The sequence below is a fragment of the Oncorhynchus kisutch genome, linkage group LG3, assembly GCF_002021735.2.
Source record: "Oncorhynchus kisutch isolate 150728-3 linkage group LG3, Okis_V2, whole genome shotgun sequence".
NCBI classification, from domain to species: domain Eukaryota; kingdom Metazoa; phylum Chordata; class Actinopteri; order Salmoniformes; family Salmonidae; genus Oncorhynchus; species Oncorhynchus kisutch.
In genome coordinates this window covers 11,357,290-11,377,272 of record NC_034176.2, presented here as the reverse complement: position 1 = coordinate 11,377,272, position 19,983 = coordinate 11,357,290, and the positions used below count along the sequence as shown (strand labels likewise).

The 19,983-nt window shown below is 45.5% G+C and overlaps 1 protein-coding gene across 2 annotated transcripts in view; it reads left to right on the top strand.

Moving 5' to 3' along the window:
- LOC109871885 (serine-rich coiled-coil domain-containing protein 1) overlaps positions 1-19,983 on the top strand; it is a 107,256-nt gene that overhangs the window by 32,964 nt on the left and 54,309 nt on the right. For both annotated transcript variants that reach the window (XM_031817226.1, XM_031817227.1), the window contains exons 6-9: positions 9,981-10,137; positions 12,150-12,227; positions 15,551-15,628; positions 18,193-18,270. In XM_031817226.1, the coding sequence (XP_031673086.1) occupies positions 9,981-10,137; positions 12,150-12,227; positions 15,551-15,628; positions 18,193-18,270 (391 nt within the window). The remainder of the gene's footprint in view (positions 1-9,980; positions 10,138-12,149; positions 12,228-15,550; positions 15,629-18,192; positions 18,271-19,983) is intronic.

Below are 19,983 nucleotides of genomic sequence, written 5' to 3'. Positions count from 1 at the left end.
GCTGGTAGTCAGAACAGGCAGAGTGGTCAGGCAGGTGGGTTCGATGCCAGGACAGGCAAGGTTCGAAACCAGGAGGACTAGAAAAAAACAGAGACTGGAGAAAATAGGAGCAAGGAAAAATGCTGGTTGACTTGACAAACAAGACGTACTGGCACAGAGAGACAGGAAACACAGGGATATATACACTGGGGATAATGAGCGACACCTGGAGGGGGTGGAGACAATCACAGGGACAGGTGAACCAGATCAGGGTGTTACAAAATGTTTATTGAAATAACTGAGGACCTGTGCAGTTTGACCTGTACACATTCAGTAATAGGTTTTTCTAATCTTTCTCCTACTACAAAATTGTATTGAATATTCTTATTATTATGTAACTGAATGTATCCAGACTATTTTCAGATTTTGTTATTGACAAAATTCTGTGAAAAGTACAGTAAATGTAAAATGCACATAAAATCAACAGTGCAATGTTTGGATTCAGTCTTGTGTCAGGTGAACTGTTGTGTTCTCAACTTTGGCCTAATAATTTCCCCATGATCTCCAATGTGTTCTTTCAATTGCTACCATGGTAATGCATGTGCTTTTTTAGTGCATAAACCCACTTGGAGAGCTCTGTGCAGATGGGAGAACCTTCCAGAAGGACAACCATCTCCACCAATCAGGCCTATATGGTAGTGGCCAGATAGAAGCCACTCCTCAGTAAAAGGCACATGACATCCCACTTGGAATTTGCCAAAGACTCTGAGACCATGAGAAACAAGATTCTCTGGTCTGATGAAACCAAGATCGAACTCTTTGGCCTGAATGCCAAGTGTCACGTCAGGAGGAAACCTGGCACCATCCCTAAGGTGAAGCACGGTGGTGGCAGCATCATGCTGTGGGGATTTTGTTCAGCAGCAGGGACAGGGATACTAGTCAGAATCGAGGGAAAGATGAACGGAGCAAAGTACAGCGAGATCCTTGATGAAAACCTACTCCAGATTGGGGTGAAGGTTCACCTTCCAACATGACAATAACCCTAAGCACACAGCCAAGACATCACAGGAGTGGCTTCGGGACAAGTCTCTGAATGTCCTTGATAGGCCCAGCCAGCGTCCGAACTTGAACCCGATCTAACATTTCTTGTGAGACCAAAAAATTTGCTGTGCAGCGACGCTCCCCATCCAACCTGACAGAGCTTGCAGGATCTGCTGAGAAGAATGGGAGAAAACTCCCCAAATACAGGTGTGCCAAGCTTGTAGGGTCGTACCCAAGAAGACTCGAGGCTGTAATTGCTGCCAAAGGTGCTTCAAGAAAGTACTGAGTAAAGGGTCTGATTACTTATGTAAATGTGATATTTCAGAAATTTTGAGAACAGTTCTAAAAACCAGTTTTTGCTTTGTCATTATGGGTATTGTCTGTAGATTGATGAGAAAAAAAATAAGGCTGTAACGAATTGTGGTAAAAGTGAAGGAGTCTGAATACTTTCCGAAGGTACTGTATCCCTGGCACATCCCAACTGTGAGCAGTCACTGCTCTTTCATACAGGAAGGAAGGAAAGCTCATATTAAACCTTGTGAACAGAATGGACATAAAGTCCCATTGCTCTTTATATGAAGCCATTAGCACCAAATGCTTCCTTCCAGGGTTGGAACTGATTAGGTAAAACAATGAGAGATACGAACAGGCATCGATAAAAGTCTTATTGCAACAAAATCATTGCTATCTTAATCATTTTTATTAGAGAAGCCTTTTGACGTGGCCTAGCCTAACATGCTGATGCAGAGTATTACCTTAATGTGTAACATGTCTTGTGTGTGCACCCCACAGAAATGAACCATCACAACAGGGAAATATTGATTTAATACATTTGTGTGTGCAATAAAGGTTTGCAGTGTAGTTTGATATTCCCTTCAGTTTCATTGTTCGTGCCAGACAAGTCTTGGATTTAGATTATTACTTTGTCTCGCCATGCTCTCCTGTGGCCAACGTTTATTTTTTTATTCACTTCTGGAGAATTCAGACAGAATTTCTCAGAATGTTTTTTTCTTCCTGATGCTGCGTTTCATCGTTGTTTTTGTGTTGGAGGTGGTGCGTTAGTTAGAACTATCTTAAAACCTTTCCCACAAAACTAGGAATTGCTATCTGAAATTCTCGACATCGTTTTTGGGTTCTTAAACATTTTGAAACGTGTGTGCCCCAATGAATGCCACCCTGGAGACTACCTGGAAAGAAATCAACATTTTCTCTTCCAATCAGAGCTTGGAATGATTTTGCACAGTGTACTGTCAGAGACAGGGCCAACCTCAGTCCAAGGTCTTACAGCTCCAGAACTGGAGGGCCCCAGAAGCAGCAAAGTAAAGTTTTCCCCTCTGTTCAGTCACATGACATTTGTTTCAACCTCCTTAGAATTTCACCCTCAGGATATTTGCTGATTTATTGATGTCTCTCTGATAAACTATGGCTGCGTCTGTTATTCTGTTTTCCCATCATCCTTTGCATGTAAGTAAACAATAATGATTCAGTCAACAGAGGAGGGTCTAGTAGGAAATTACTGTATGAGACAGAATCATATGAGGATTCTAATTTTGACACTTTCAGTGTTTGCTTGTTGCCATGAGAACTGTCTCGGGCCTTTCACGGTGCCTCATCACTATTCAGAAGACATATTGGCCAAGCGAAGGGCACGCACACACTAGATGGGGACCAGATCAATTTATAGGGTCAAACCAGTGACTGTTTGACAGCAGCCATTGGTTAATTAAGCCCGTAGAGAGTCTTCTGAATCTCTCCTGCCACTACCTGCCAGGCATCAGCCAACGTCTTTGTTTTTGTTGCTCAACAAAATAAAAAACAGTAATTGCTTTCTTTCTCTCTCATTTGACTTCTCTCACGCGCTTTCTCTCTCATTTGAGATAATTGCACTGAACTAAGACGGGCATATGTGGCAATGATGTAGCGTTTTAAAGATTATGCCGGCGGTGGAATCGCAGGTGTACCCTGACGACAAACTCCTCATCTTGATGCCCAGTGACAGGAGAGAGCGGCGCCACACATACGGGAGCACACACATGTTTTCACCGCGGTCTTGTGTGTACAGATCATTACTGTTGGAGGAAGTCCTGAAACCTGGCCTAGATATGAGACTCATCATCCTCTGTCCTCTCAGCACCGACCAACCCGTGATTTACAGAGGTGGTGCATTTCAAATCAAATCAAATCCAATTTTATTTGTCACATACACATGGTTAGCAGATGTTAGTGCGAGTGTAGCGAAATGCTTGTGCTTCTAGTTCCGACAATGCAGTAATAACCAACAAGTAATCTAGCTAACAATTCCAAAACTACTACCTTATATACACAAGTGTAAGGGGATTAAGAATATGTACATAAGATATATGAATGAGTGATGGTACAGAGCAGCATAGGCAAGATACTGTAGGTGGTATTGAGTGCAGTATATACATATGAGATGAGTATGTAAACAAAGTGGCATAGTTAAAGTGGCTAGTGATACATGTATTACATAAAGATGCAGTAGATGATATAGAGTACAGTATATACGTATACATATGAGATGAATAATGTAGGGTATGTAAACATTATATTAGGTAGCATTGTTTAAAGTGGCTAGTGATATATTTTACATAATATCCCATCAATTCCCATTATTAAAGTGGTTGGAGTTGAGTCAGTGTGTTGGCAGCAGCCACTCAATGTTAGTGGTGGCTGTTTAACAGTCTGATGGCCTTGAGATAGAAGCTGTTTTTCAGTCTCTCGGTCCCAGCTTTGATGCACCTGTACTGACCTCGCCTTCTGGATGATAGCGGGGTGAACAGGCAGTGGCTCGGGTGGTTGTTGTCCTTGATGATCTTTATGGCCTTCCTGTGACATCGGGTGGTGTAGGTGTCCTGGAGGGCAGGTAGTTTGCCCCCGGTGATGCGTTGTGCAGACCTCACTACCCTCTGGAGAGCCTTACGGTTGTGGGCGGAACAGTTGCCGTACCAGGCGGTGATACAGCCCGACAGGATGCTCTCGATTGTGCATCTGTAGAAGTTTGTGAGTGCTTTTGGTGACAAGCCAAATTTTTCAGCCTCCTGAGGTTGAAGAGGCGCTGCTGCGCCTTCTTCACGATGCTGTCTGTGTGGTTGGACCAATTCAGTTTGTCTGTGATGTGTACGCCGAGGAACTCAAAACTTACTACCCTCTCCACTACTGTTCCATCGATGTGGATAGGGGGGTGTTCCCTCTGCTGTTTCCTGAAGTCCACAATCATCTCCTTAGTTTTGTTGACGTTGAGTGTGAGGTTATTTTCCTGACACCACACTCCGAGGGCCCTCACCTCCTCCCTGTAGGCCGTCTCGTCGTTGTTGGTAATCAAGCCTACCACTGTTTTGCCGTCCGCAAACTTGATGATTGAGTTGGAGGCGTGCGTGGCCACGCAGTCGTGGGTGAACAGGGAGTACAGGAGAGGGCTCAGAACGCACCCTTGTGTGGCCCCAGTGTTGAGGATCAGCGGGGTGGAGATGTTTTTGCCTACCCTCACCACCTGGGGGCGGCCCGTCAGGAAGTCCAGTACCCAGTTGCACAGGGCGGGGTCGAGTCCCAGGGTCTCGAGCTTGATGACGAGCTTGGAGGGCACTATGGTGTTAAATGCCGAGCTGTAGTCGATGAACAGCATTCTCACATAGGTATTCCTCTTGTCCAGATGGGTTAGGGCAGTGTGCAGTGTGGTTGAGATTGCATCGTCTGTGGACCTATTTGGGCGGTAAGCAAATTGGATGTGTCTAGGGTGTCAGGTAGGGTGGAGGTGATATGGTCCTTGACTAGTCTCTCAAAGCACTTCATGATGACGGAAGTGAGTGCTACGGGGCGGTAGTCGTTTAGCTCAGTTACCTTAGCTTTCTTGGGAACAGGAACAATGGTGGCCCTCTTGAAGCATGTGGGAACAACAGACTGGGATAGGGATTGATTGAATATGTCCGTAAACACACCAGCCAGCTGGTCTGCGCATGCTCTGAGGGCGCGGCCTTGCGAGGGTTGACACGTTTAAATGTTTTCCTCACGTCGGCTGCGCCCTCACGTCGGTTGGGATGACCTTGGTCATTTCTAAACAGTATTTATGTCTTCCATCATCTTGGTTTTTTGTTGTTTTAATGCACACATTGCGTTGTGACGGAGGCACGGGGAGTCGAGCATTGCAAGTTTTTTTGCGTGACTTTACAGTCTGTGTATGTCATGACTAGTAGGCTAATGCCCTCGCTGACTTTAAGAGGCTTTAGGGCTTGTAAATGGTAAACAGGTCCCAACATCTTAGAGTAAACAAATCAACAGAAATGGCTTGGAGCAGAAACACATCAGGCCCTACTAAGACACAGAGTTTGACAGTTTTGCTGGTCATCCCGTGCCAAGAGCTGTCCTAGATATCATGTATTACACACGTAGACAGACAGACAGACACACAGACAGTCAGGCAGACAGACAGACAGACAGACAGACAGGCAGGCAGACAGACAGACAGACAGACAGACAGACAGACAGACAGACAGACAGACAGACACACAGACACACAGGCAGACAGACGGGCAGGCAGACAGACAGGCAGACAGACAGGCAGGCAGACAGACAGACAGACAGACAGACAGACAGACAGGCAGACAGACAGACAGAGACAGACCCTAGTCAAAGATTTAAAAGAAAGGATCCAATAAAAGGGAGGATACACACAACTACAATTACCACAAGTCTGTGACTTTGGCACAATCCTGGCTAGATGGAGGGTAATAAAGGACACTTTCCCTTATACCATCTAACTGGGGGCAACAACACGCATTTTGGGGAAAATAGCTACTTCCCGGAAAGCACGACAACACCTTATTTTCCAGATGGTTTACCCATCAACCTGGGGAGAATTGAAGTATGTGGCCTGCTGTGTTTTTCTGTCTGGGAGTGTCAAATAGAGACCTTGATGTAGTCGTAAGAGCAGAAATGTTGCAGGAGGCAGGATCAGGTGCACAAGTTGTTATTTTATTTACAAGTGATGATGGTAGTCCACAGGTGCAATTAGTAATATACAGTACCACACACAAATGTTTTCCTATTTTCTACAGTGTAGAATAATAGTTAAGACATTAAAACTATGAAATAACACATATGGAATCATATAGTAACCAAAAAAGTGTTATATATATAAATATATTTTTGATTCTTCAAAGTAGCCACCCTTTGCCTTGATGACAGCTTTGCACACTCTTGGCAATATCTCAACCAGCTTCACTTGGAATGATTTTCCAACAGTCTTGAAGGAGTTCCCATATATGCTGAGCACTTGTTGGCTGCTTTTGCTTTACTCTGTGTTCCAACTCTTCCCAAACCATTTTAGTTGGGTTGAGGTCGGGTGATTGTGGAGGCCAGGTCATCTGATGCAGCACTCCATCACTCTCCTTCTTGGTCAAATAGCCCTTACAAAGCACCATCACACCTCCTCCTCCATGCTTCACGGTGGGAACCACACATGTGGAGATCATCCGTTCATAAATACTCTGCATCTTACACAGACTCATTTGGACTCATCAGACCAAAGGGACAGATTTCCCCTATGAAATAACACATATGGAATCATGTAGTAACCAAAAAAGTTAAACAAATCAAAAATATATTTGAGATTCTTCAAAGTAGCCACCCTTTGCCTTGATGACAGGTCTAAGGTCCATTGCTCATGTTTCTTGCCCCAAGCAAGTCTGTTCTGCCCAGATTTTGATGCCAACAAAGTTGCTACAGTACCATTTGTTTTCATTGCTGCCATGTTTGAATGCCGCGGTACGCAAAATGTGGACGGAACAGCGTTAGATTAGCTACCATTTCAGGCCTACAGAGTACAGCACAGACACCCAGAACCAGATCAGAGGACACTTACTATTATCCCTAATCCACAGCCTGGACAAATTAATAAGATTGATCATCCATTGGCGAGAAATCTCCACCCCCCCACCCTCCTGTAGAGAATGAATCTTCTGCTGAGGAGACTGTCTGTAGCCGTGTCCGTGTGTCTACCCTGTAACTCACTGAGACTGTCTGCAGCCGTGTGCGTGTGTCTACCCTGTAACTCACTGAGACTGTCTGCAGCCGTGTGCGTGTGTCTACCCTGTAACTCACTGAGACTGTCTGCAGCCGTGTGCGTGTGTCTACCCTGTAACTCACTGAGACTGTCTGCAGCCGTGTGTGTGTGTGTCTACCCTGTAACTCACTGAGACTGTCTGCAGCCGTGTGCGTGTGTCTACCCTGTAAGATGTGAGGCCTCCTTGGCTCCAACACACACGGAACACAATAAAACAACACAGAACACAACAGAACCAACCTCTGCAACTCCCTCACATCCCCTTGAGCAAATTATGCTTAATGTTCTGTGAAGCAAACATGTTTTTTTTCTCTAGACGTTTTTGACTCCTCTGCCTTTCTGAAATCTATAGTTTGTGTGTTTGCATTTGGAGAGAGAAACTCAGGAGGGGGAGACCCTCTCCATCTGGCCTGCGTGATTGGTCGACAGACGGGAAGTCAGAGGAGGCCTGTGTGATGGATCGTGTCATCAGTCAGGAGCTCTGTTCAAGTCTCCGGTCTTTAAAACCCAACTGTAATTTCCATGGGATTGGGAGGGCTTCTTTTTGCTAGCTCAACTGTCCTACCTACGTCAATGCCTTATATTCTCAGGCATTTATTTGCTATTAGTTTGCCCAACAAAACGCTTGTCTTGATGATTTCATCAAGCCGATGTTCATTTTGTAGTTTTATAGGTGTCATTACTGCATTAGTGAATGCATCTTTATTTCAGTGCTGAAACTCGCCTGGTTTAAGTGTTATGGATACTGTTTATAATGAGGCTTCCTTCCTGGTGTTTGCATGCAGCCCGCTAGCTCTCTTTCTGTTGTCTGTTTTTAGAAATCGCTTTGGTGTTTTTGTACTCACCTTTTGAAAATGTCTTCAAGCGTTTGAGCAGTCGCACTGCACAGTAGTATCAAAAATGTCAACAGCTAGCTAGCAGATATGAACATGTCAACAGCTAGCTAGCAGATATGAACATGTCAACAGCTAGCTAGCAGATATGAACATGTCAACAGCTAGCTAGCAGATATGAACATGTCAACAGCTAGCTAGCAGATATGAACATGTCAACAGCTAGCTAGCAGATATGAACATGTCAACAGCTAGCTAGCAGATATGAACATGTCAACAGCTAGCTAGCAGATATGAACATGTCAGTGTAGAACTGACAGTGTAGAACTGTTGTTTATTCTACAACTTCACATGAATTGGACAATGTTTTGTTGTTGTTCATGATGGAAAACAGAACTTACTCTAAATACACAAGCAGGGACACTTGCTTAGCTTTCAACGACTGTCTTATGTATCTCGCAGATATCCAATTTACACATGGTCTTCTTCACCACAATGGCCTCGATTGTCTGGGAAGGAAGAAATCCTCTCCAATTAATACAATTGGAGGGGATTTGGGGTTGCAGTCAGTTTCATTTGCAAGCAAAACATTTAAATCCCCTTGGTTACATCTCCATTTTGCACAAGAGGATAAGAAAGTGAAATAAAGGAGGATAAGGAACTAAAATGGAGGCTTCATCTGTGGATAAGGTTATCTGGACACATTCATCTCTCATTGCTCTGGTCAGGTGGAAGTCTCTGAAGCAATATCACTAATTACCACAGTCGATCTTGTTTGACGAGGAATGCTCAACAAGAGATTCCTTTCATACCTGTGTAGACAAAGGATATCTGCGATGGCAATTGCTGATAGGAAGTAATGAATCACGGCTCCTGTCCTGTCGGAATGAAGTACCATCTCACACGAGGAAGTAGATCCACTTGATATTGGCAGACGTGGTTAATTTTCTCGGCTGCGTTGTGTGGAGCAGCTCTGAAGTGACACCTGGACCTCCTTGGCTGCATGATGAGGGGTTTTATCATCAGACAGAGTTCATACAGACCATTGGAGAAAATCTAGACTCAACTAAACTATTCAGATTCTCTGCTGTGAACAGATTCCATGGTTCTAAAATCTGAACACAACTGACAATCTGAACCAGTCCAGTTTAATTTAGTTTAGTTTTTTTTTTTTTTACAGGGGCAGTGCACATTAATCAACGTTTCAGTAAGTGCCGGTTTTAGCCAGCCGGCTAATTTTCAACCGCAGTCCCTGGGCAGGTTATTAAAAACAATTACAATATAGACAATAGCAACATAGAACAAGCAAGACATAGCAACATAGGACAAGCAAGACGTAGCATATAGACAGAGCAGCATAGAACAAAAAGCAGCAAGTCAAAATTCATAAAAGCAACAAAGTGTTTCCACACCTCACAAGCTACAGACAACAGACAACATGGGAGGGAAGTCTAGTTGAGAGTCTAGTTTCTGTGTGAGTCTAGTTTCTGTTTTGAATTGTAGAAGTATTTGTTATTGGTCTTTAACATATTTCTTTCTTTATATTTCTGTCTGCGCTTGCAACTCCAGGATAGTGGGTTCAATTCCCGAGACCACCTGTCCATAAAATGTATGCAAGCATGATTGTATTTTTTATTTAACCTTTATTTAACTAAGCAAGTCAGTTAATAACAAATTCTTATTTACAATGACGGCCTACCGCCTGCCAAACCCTAACCCGGACAACGCTGGGCCAAATGTGCGCCGCCCTATGGGACTCCAAATCACGGCCGGTTGTGATACAGCCTGGAATCGAATCAGGGTCTGTAGTAACGCCCCTAGCACCGAGATGCAGTGCCTTAGACTGCTGCGCCACTCGGGAGCCCTGTATGTCGCTCTGGATAAAATCATTTGCTAAATGGCTTAATCTTATTTTAACTTAGGATGTACTGTATCTTTGAATATGGCCCGCTTTTAAGTAAGTAAGCGTGTGTGTGTGTGTGTGTGTGTGTGTGTGTGTGTGTGTGCTTGCGCACAGGTGTGACGGTGGTTCTGTGCTTGTGTTCCAGGGAGCCGAGCCGGCCCACTACCCTGCTGCCTGCTGACTGGTGCCTGGGCCGGGAGGACGAGGCCCCGGGGCTAGAGGCACTGCCCCTTAGGCTGATGCAGCAAGACTGCACCTCCGTCAAGACCTTGCTGCTGCGCCTCCGGAGGACCCTGCAGGAGGTAGGCTACAGTAGGACCACCTGTCTCACGTTACACCAGTTTTGGAGGGAGGGAGGGTGGTGAGGAGAAGGGGAGAGGGTGGAGTGAGGGGTGGGGGTGGAGGAGGATGATGGGAGGAAGTGAGGGGGGAGGGAGTGACTGGAGGTAGGGAGGGAGGGAGGGAGGGAGGGAGGGAGGGAGGGAGGGAAGGAGTGTAGATGGAGGGAGCATGGAGGGAGGGAGGGGGTGACTGTGGAGGGAGGGGTGACATGACCCATGAATGCATCATCAATTCCAAGGGTTTTCCCTGCAAGTTTAATTGATGACCACATAGCCATGGATAGAAACTTAACCATGAGCATAAGAAAGACCCTAGTCAATGGCATTAATCACCCAATTGAGAGCAACATGTGATGTAGCCTACATCAGAATGGTAGATGCCCCTGCAGCAGACCAGCCAGCCTTCATCTACCGGTATTCTCCTCTATCAAAGGCCTGAACATGGTATTTTTAAACCTCAACAACAAGTACCTCAACAACAAGTACTTACATTTGTTTATTTGAATAGCTATGAGCTTTTGGCGTTGTCACTCAAGGAAGCTGGGAGCTTGTTAAAGCCTCACCCGACGCCGTGCCCTCCACAGCTTTTTAAACGCCTTTGTTTATTTAATGAGGGTTTTGATTCTGGGAATGGATAGTATCTGGAGTGGCTAAAACGCAATCAAATTACATCCAACTATTATAAAGTGATTAGCTATTTGTGTAATGGCTGATTAGACGAGAAATCACACATTGCTATCGTCCCAGCAGATTCCACGGTGTTTGGTTAACATTTAATTTCTTGCAATCCATTCTACAATGGCCATGGACAAGACCCAGTCCTACAGTACCAAGCGGCTGCTCTGGCAAAAAGACCGTAACAGTCTGAATATATTATTTGGTGACAAGACAGCTGTAATTCACATCTCCCTGTGTTGTTATTGGATGACACCTCCCTCTAGTAGCATCTGCCTGCTGTTGTGTTTAAACTGAGATCCAAACGAACGCAAACAGATCACAAGATGATTCGAGCGAGACATTGTCTTATTCTCTGTTATATGCTTTTCTCCTCCTCTTGTGGTGTTTCATCCTTTACACATACAGAATAAAACAGTCTAATATTGGATAAAACACAGAGGCTCTGGGCCTTTCTGCTCAGGCAAAAAAATACGTTATTGCACCGGATGCTTTTCACAGAGGCTCTGAATACCCTTTTGAATGCCAAGTTTAAAGGGGGTAAAATGCCTTTAGTTATTTTAAGTATTTCAATTCTTGATTTCTGATTTCAGTATGATTAAAGTGTATCAAAGTGGGCTGGGGGCTACATTATTAATTTATCATCTCTGGTCACTGAGCTCTGGCACCTCAAATAAAACGTTATTCAAATGAATGCTTTCAGGCAGCGCCATGCCGAAATTGAAAGGGGTTTTAACTGAACCTTATCTAATTGTCTGGACATTTCTACACCAGCCTGTAGGATACATGTGACCTTAAACATGCATGTGGAGATACACATTGATCAAAGTTCAAACATTCTGGGTCAGACTAGTCTGTCTGACTATATATACACTACACCTGTAAGTGCCCAATACCCACTGCTTCACTTTAAGGGCATCCAATCACATAATATCTGAAGATGATTACCCTGTTAGAGTTAGGATATTCTATATATTGAAGCATGATAATAGATGTATAACTGAACCTGGATGTGATGAGACGCTGTACGATAGTCTTGATGTCACTGTAAATGAGGCAAGAAGGCATCAAATGACATGAATGGTCAGTGTTGTAACAGTCTTTCTCCTGTCTGTACTGTGTGTTATTTTCAACTTCCCGTTACAGTATATTTATCATATTCCTATTGACATGTTGTCCTCTCACCTCAAAATAATATTTTATTGAAATAATAAATTAAGAATGTAATCATTTTAGGATGTGTGCATGTTATTACAAATATAACAATAACATTTCTGAATGTCACCTCTCTCCCTCAGAGCACTGACACAAGCCCTACAAGCATCCTTCATTCTCTCCCCATCAGCCCTTGTAGTGAGAAGTCACTGCCCCTCAAGGTAATGGTTTTTTCACAGCTAACAGATCACCTCCGCAAGGCTCAACCACAAGGGGTATCTATAGTGGGGAGAACAAGTATTTGATACACTGCCGATTTTGCAGGTTTTCCCTACTTACAAAGCATTTAGAGGTCTGTAATTTGTATCATAGGTACACTTCAACTGTGAGAGACGGAATCTAAAACAAAAATCCAGGAAATCACATTGTATGATTTTTAAGTAATTAATTTAAACCTGCAAAATCGGCAGTGTATCAAATACTTGTTCTCCCCACTGTATCTCGACTGTGCTGTATAATAAACCTCTAAAGCTTTCTCCAGTCTGGACACATTTAGATGTGTTTTCTACCACCTGCAGTTCTTTAAAAGATCAAAAACCTGTTCCAGTCCGTCTGCACCTTAAAGTGCCACAGCAACCTGAGCCTTTCTCCCTCATTGCATCAGTGGAATTTGATCTAGATGAGATGATCTCATTAATGAATCCCTTTGGGGAAGTCTCGGGGTGGCAGTGGAGGATTTATCAAATGGGTTTTTGTTAGGGTTTTCTAAGATGGTTTAGTTTGGTGGTTGGCAGCAGAGTTTTTGTGGCGCTTGTGGAGTAAAGAGCGCATGAGTGGAAATTAGGTTTATGTGTGTGGGTGTGTGAGTGTGTGTGTGTGTGTGTGTGTGTGTGTGTGTGTGTGTGTGTTTGTGTTTGTGACCTCTTTACTGACCTACATGGAGCAGCCGCACCAGCAGGAGCAGGAACACTATGCACCAGCAGGAGCAGGAACACTATGCAGAAGGAGCGCCATGTGACGCTCTGGTCCATCTCCTCCTCCTCCTCCTCCTCCTCCTCCTCAGAGAGAGAGAGAGAGAGAGAGAGAGAGAGAGAGAGAGAGAGAGAGAGAGAGAGAGAGAGAGAGAGAGAGAGAGAGAGAGAGAGAGAGAGAGAGAGAGAGAGAGAGAGAGAGAGAGAGAGAGAGAGAGAGAGAGAGAGAGAGAGAGAGAGAGAGAGAGAGAGAGAGAGAGAGAGAGAGAGAGAGAGAGAGAGAGAGAGAGAGAGAGAGAGAGAGAGAGAGAGAGAGAGAGAGAGAGAGAGAGAGAGCCCGTGCATCTGACATTGTTGGATGAAAGGGGAGAGTGGTGGGACTCGTCCTGCCGTTCCAGAAAAATCTGAGTTTAAAAATAAAGCCCTGGAACCCACCTGAGACGAAACCATGTCACTCCTTGTCCTACTTTGAGCAAAACTTCCTTTAGCGAACATTTGCCATCCCTTCCTTTTTATAATTAGCGCCCTTGGAAAGCGGCTCCCGTGGAGAGCACAGCGCCGGCGTACGGCTGGGGAATGGGAGCAGGCAGCGGCATGGTGGGTGCTCTCTCATCACTCCTCCTTGGATGGAGTGATCGCAGCGGAATGCCAAGCTCATCCATCGCCTGACGTCTTCCGCGTAACCTTTTCCCCAAACACTTTTGTGTTGTCTCTGTACAAAGAAGTGGCAGGAAAGGCAACACTTTCTGACATCCTGTCCAGAGGCCGGGTGAGGCTGCAGATAAACCTGAACTCTTAGAAACCTTCCGCAGCCTGGCTGTCTCCTTGAGGTGCTGTTAAGGTGTGTGTGTGTGTGTGCGTGCCTTACTGCTGTTTTTGCCCAGGGCCCGGCCACATTTGCTGTAAACATTCTACCCTCACTGCGAATTAGGCTGACCAATAGGGTCACTATACAGACATTCAGCCCAACTTTGTTAACCTTGGGTGGTCAGGCTCATTGTGGGGAGGGAGAGAGGCTGCCTACGTGTTGTTCTGTTGTATATTCATAGGGGTGGCGAGGGTGGGTTGGGCTGGGGACCCAGTCTCGCTCTGTCTGTCTCTCTCTCCCTCTTCTATGGTAATGTGCAGATAAAGTGCCTGTCCGTGAACATCTCTAATGAAGACAGATTTAAGGATTCCCCTCAGGCGGCGGGTTTAGAGGATGTTACAGTTCCCTGTTTACTCTGTGTGACCTCCTCAGGACGCGACCCCACCACGGAAGACAAAAACACAGGCTTCCATGGCATTAACGGACTAATATGACATGGTCTGTTTCAGAAAGAGACAAACTTTCCGCCCACGCATGGTTTTGTTTTCGTGGGGGGGGGGTTATTTGAGAGTAACAGAGGGTCAGAAAACAATGGCCGACGGGGATTTAATGTTGTGTTCAGAAAACCCCAAAGAAAACAACAGGAATAAAGCAGTGGAAGGAACTAAAGCCAATTCAGATTTGCAACATTGGGTCACGTTTAAAACCCTGAATGCTGATTGGCTGACAGCCATGGTATATCAGACTGAATACCACGGGTATGACAAAACATTTCTTTTTTTACTGCTCTAATATTGTTGTTAACCAGTTTATAATCGGGGCGGCAGGTAGAGCATTGTGGTTAGGGCGTTGGCCATATATGGTTGCTAGGGCCTGCCTCCCCTTACTGGCTGCTGACCAGACAAGGTCATGGAGAAAGAAGTGCTGTATTTGCTGTGATGCAGCCATAGTTCATATTAAGTTTACCAGAGGGAGAGCACATACTGTACACAGACTCTTCACCCTGCTCTCCGCCCTCTCTTTCTGTCCTGCTCCCCACTTCCCCTGTTCCACAATACAGTGGCCTGTGTTCTGACTCCACAATACAGTGGCCTGTGTTCTGACTCCACAATACAGTGGCCTGTGTTCTGACTCCACAATACAGTGGCCTGTGTTCTGACTCCACAATACAGTGGCCTGTGTTCTGACTCCACAATACAGTGGCCTGTGTTCTGACTCCACAATACAGTGGCCTATGTTCTGACTCCACAATACAGTGGCCTGTGTTCTGACTCCACAATACAGTGGCCTGTGTTCTGACTCCACAATACAGTGGCCTGTGTTCTGACTCCACAATACAGTGGCCTGTGTTCTGACTCCACAATACAGTGGCCTGTGTTCTGACTCCACATTCTAGACATTACCTTCTCTTCTATGGTAGTGATGTGGTTGGCTCCCGAGTGTGGTGGTTCCCAAGCGGCGCGGCGGTCTAAGGCACTGCATCTCAGTGCTAGATGCGTCACTTCAGATCCTGGTTTGATTCCAGGCTGTGTCACAACCGGCCGTGATTGTGGGTCCCATAGGGCGGCGCACAATTGGCCCAGCGTCGTCCAGGTTAGGGTTTAGCCGGGGTAGGCCACCATTGTAAATAGACATTTGTTCTTAACTTGACTTGCCTAGTTAAATAAAGGTAAAATAAAAAATGTGGTGGCTCTATGCTCAGTGTTCACCTTCCCCTGTGTATCCTCCTGAAGTAGTGTTTGACTTTCTCTGCTCTTCATTCCAGGAGCCGGGGAGGGAAGAGGCTCTGGTGCTGCAGCTGAGGGAGAAGGACGAGCTGATCCTCCAACTGCAGGCTGAACTGGTGAGAGGCACACTGTAGCACTGTGTGAGAAGAATGTCTGAGCATTGAATGTAATGTATGTGGGTTCTTCCATTAGAAATTCAGTTCACTTCTGATATATAGTACAATTCGATACAGAATGGGATACGGGAGGTGCACTAGTGACTTCTCAGGATGCACATGTGCTGTCTTTTAATAGTTGCAGAAACAACTGGGTCCGCAGACAGCACCTCAGCATGGTGCACTCAGACAGCACCTCAGCAGGGTACACGCAGACAGCACCTCAGCATGGTACACGCAGACAGCACCTCAGCATGGTGCACTCAGACAGCACCTCAGCATGGTACATGCAGACAGCACCTCAGCACAGGGCACACAGACAGCACCTCAGCATGGTGCACACAGACAGCACCTCAGCATGGTGCACGCAGACAGCACCTCAGCATGGTGCACTCAGACAGCACCTCAGCACAGGGCACACAGACAGCACCTCAGCATGGTGCACACAGACAGCACCTCAGCATGGTGCACGCAGACAGCACCTCAGCATGGTGCATGCAGACAGCACCTCAGCATGGTGCACTCAGACAGCACCTCAGCACAGGGCACACAGAGATCACCTCAGTACAGGGCACACAGACAGCACCTCAGCATGGTGCACTCAGACAGCACCTTAGCACAGAGCACACAGACAGCACCTCAGCATGGTGCACACAGACAGCACCTCAGCATGGTGCACGCAGACAGCACCTCAGCATGGTGCACGCAGACAGCACCTCAGCATGGTGCACGCAGACAGCACCTCGGCATGGTGCACGCAGACAGCACCTCGGCATGGTGCACGCAGACAGCACCTCGGCATGGTGCACGCAGACAGCACCTCGGCATGGTGCACGCAGACAGCACCTCAGCATGGTGTACGCAGACAGCACCTCAGCATGGTGCACACAGACAGCACCTCGGCATGGTGCACGCAGACAGCACCTCGGCATGGCATGGTGCACGCAGACAGCACCTCAGCATGGTGTACGCAGACAGCACCTCAGCATGGTGTACGCAGACAGCACCTCAGCATGGTGCACACAGACAGCACCTCAGCCTCTAGCCGTTCCTTTGACAACAGTAGAGGGCACTTAGGAGACTTATATCTCTCTCTAACTCTCCCCCTCTCCATTTCTTTCCTTGTTTAGGACTTTCTCTCCAGCTTATCACACTCAGCACTGCTCTCCTCTCCCCTTCATAATATAGATTAAAGAGAAATATGAAGATTGACTAACAAAGGGAAAAGTAGTGTTGTTGAATGTTTATTTTAATTGGCTTTGATCGCATTTGATCAAATTTAGAAAGCAAAATTATTATTATTATTTTTTTTACCTAGCTTTGTATTTGATTTGAAAACCGAAACAAGTCATTTTGTTTGTTGTTGTTTTTAATGGAGATTTTATGTTCCCAAAATAAACCAAATGCAAGTCGGGAATGTAAAGTGTTTTTCTGGGTTTGTAGAGCTGTTGGTATTGTACTGAGTAACATGTATAATTTGACATATTGCTTCCGAGGCTTCATTTGTCATGTTTTATATATAACATGCCATAATGTCTATCACTGCCAGTATGCCCCGCAGAGTCAGCTCCCGTTTGACATCTGTGTGTTTGCACATTCTGGTTCTAGGTACCGATTGCTCCTCTCTCCTTCTCTTCAGACTACCATATGGTCCATAAGAAAACACACTAAGCAATGTGGTGTTGGCCCAGCTTAGATAAGAATGGTCCAATCAATCAGAATCCTCATGAAACAAGGATCTTAGCCAAAGACGAGTGATGTTGGGAGACCTCCGTACTGTTTGAAGCCTGGCGCTGGTGGTGTGACGATCCTCTCCGGGCAGATTGCATGCGGCATTCACCAGCCATGGTTGCTGCCACAGCATAACCCACTTTAATTCAGGACATATGCCTCAGATTGCTAACAAGAATTGAAACCCTGATTGATAGAATTGATATTAACAGAACGTAATGCTCACCAGCATCATTTGCAGGGGAATCGTCGGCAGCACCCCCCCCCCCCCTCCAAAAAAGGGCGGTATTTTCAAGGAGAGGGCAGCTCTTAGCCAATCTCCCCTCCAGCCTGCTGCTAAATCTGCCAGCTGAGAAGTATTCATTATGCCAGAGTGAGGCCTCGCAGCGCATTGGCCAGCACTACCTGTCTGTTTTTATTAGCCTTTTGTTTTCTCTGGTGCACTTTGCAAGGTACCATGGTCCAAGGTTTGGTTGCGAAATCCTCCCGGCGTGTCTTTCAAAAAACGTTCATGACCCAGTGGTTTTGAGGTTTGTGGCCTTGGATGGAGTTGAATATTTTTTCTACATTGTTTTTTTTGCATGTGGTAGTAAGACCAATGATGTACTGTATACAGTAAGACCAGGGCCTGGGATTTCTCATTGTCAGGCCACTTGATCAAGCCAAAACTTCTGGCCCTAACTATGATATACGGGGTCAGGAGTTTTTCCTGACCCCGTAACCTGACCTGGGAAAACTCCTGGCCCCTAGTATGGGTGCAATTCCTAATGTTGGTCTGTGTGTTCTGTGTACAGGAGAGTGCCAAAGCTGCCCTGAAACCCATCTGCCAAAAAGCTGACAGAACCACGCAGACAGACCGCCCTGGATCAGAGGTGAGTACACATCTCCATTTGAAACTGCGGAGGCTCCCAGGCGGTTTAGCATCTGTCGTCTTTACAATTGAATATGGTCTCACATATACCTTTCCTTTTGGAGATGTCCCAGATACACCGTAGCTTCAGTGGTATCTCATTGCCATTATAAAGTGACGTCTATTCCCTGAGAGCTCTGTGTTCAGTTTAGCCTGCAGCAGATGACATGGCCTGCCTGGCTTAGGGAGTTGGAACAGTCTGGGAACATGGGGGCCGTAACAGATGACTGCCTAAAAAAGGCTTTCCTGCAATAGCAACAACATCAAAAAAAGCATACAGAGTTTGCTTCTTCCTAGTTGTCTCTGGAAACTTTCCCCACTTTCCCCACAAAATTTACAATGGATATCGTTTTTAAAGTTGCAATATGTAAATGTTTGGGGCAACGTGACCAAATCCACATAGAAATGTGAGTTATAGATCTGTCATTCTACTCGAAAGTAAGTCTAAGAAGTGGTAGATCTGTTCTATGTACGCTATTTCTATGCTTCCTGTTCTTAAGTTTCATCTTTGCGTCTTTTACTTTCGGTTTTGTACACCAGTTTCAAACAGCTGAAAATACAATATTTTTGGTGATGGAAAAAATATATTTCCTGGCGGTTTAGATGGTACAATGATTCTCTACACTACACTAGCTTAGTTTGTCACATAAACTGAAATTAGGAGTTTTAGCAACCAGGAAATGGCATCGTAATTTCTGCATAGTGCACCTTTAACTAGGCTAAGTAGTCCTTTACACACACACACAGCACACATCAACATGTTTCTCACGATGACCGCATAACTAGATTTAAGATACAGTTCTGAAAATGACATGATGTGACTGACAACAAAACGTGCGTGTCGGCTATGTGTGCTCTTTTATTAACTCTAGGAGTTTCTTGTACGAAAGGTTTGTCTGTACAATGTGGCGAAGCACATATAGACCAAAATGGTCACTTAATCACTTTGTTAAACCTGGGAAGGGTGGTTGTCTTGGAGGAGGGGTGCTGTTAGTCCTCATTTATATTGCTGCCGTCACACGCTGTTTGCCTACAGCTAAGCAGAGGAGAAAGCACTGAAAGCAGGGTTCATCATCGCCATCATTTATCTTCTATCACTCTGAGATGGCTTTTAGTGGCCGCAGCATTTCTGTGCCCATAGAAAGATAAGCTTGTGTGTCTTTTTTTTCTTCTCCTCGTTAAATGTCTCTAGTCTTTGTTTGCTATTCTTACTAATGTGTTTCCATAATGCACATTCAAATGGCCCCCTGTAATTGCCTCTCTGTCGGTTCGGGGCCTCTAATGCAACACAAATGTGTGTCAGCACCCCATTATACTTGGCCTTGAGTGTCATCACTGAAAAGAACACGGTGCGAAGTGGAGATTGTGCCGGTGACAAGAACCCGCATATATTATGCTATTGCGTTCCGTAAGTCTTAGGGGCTGTTGTTCTTCTCAAGCGTGCGTCCCTCTTCTTTTTAGAGAAGTGGTGTTAAGAAAAGTGGGGTGTGAAGATGTGTGTCCCCTCTCACACACTTTGGATATATCAGCTGTTTAATGTACTGAAACATGCATTCCACATGACCACATTCTAAACCGTACATGATCATGGCACCAGCTGGCGACCCGTTGCCTAGTTTTACAGGTTACTTTACTCAGCAGCAGCAGATGAGTTGCCCATTTTTAGTCTCCCGTG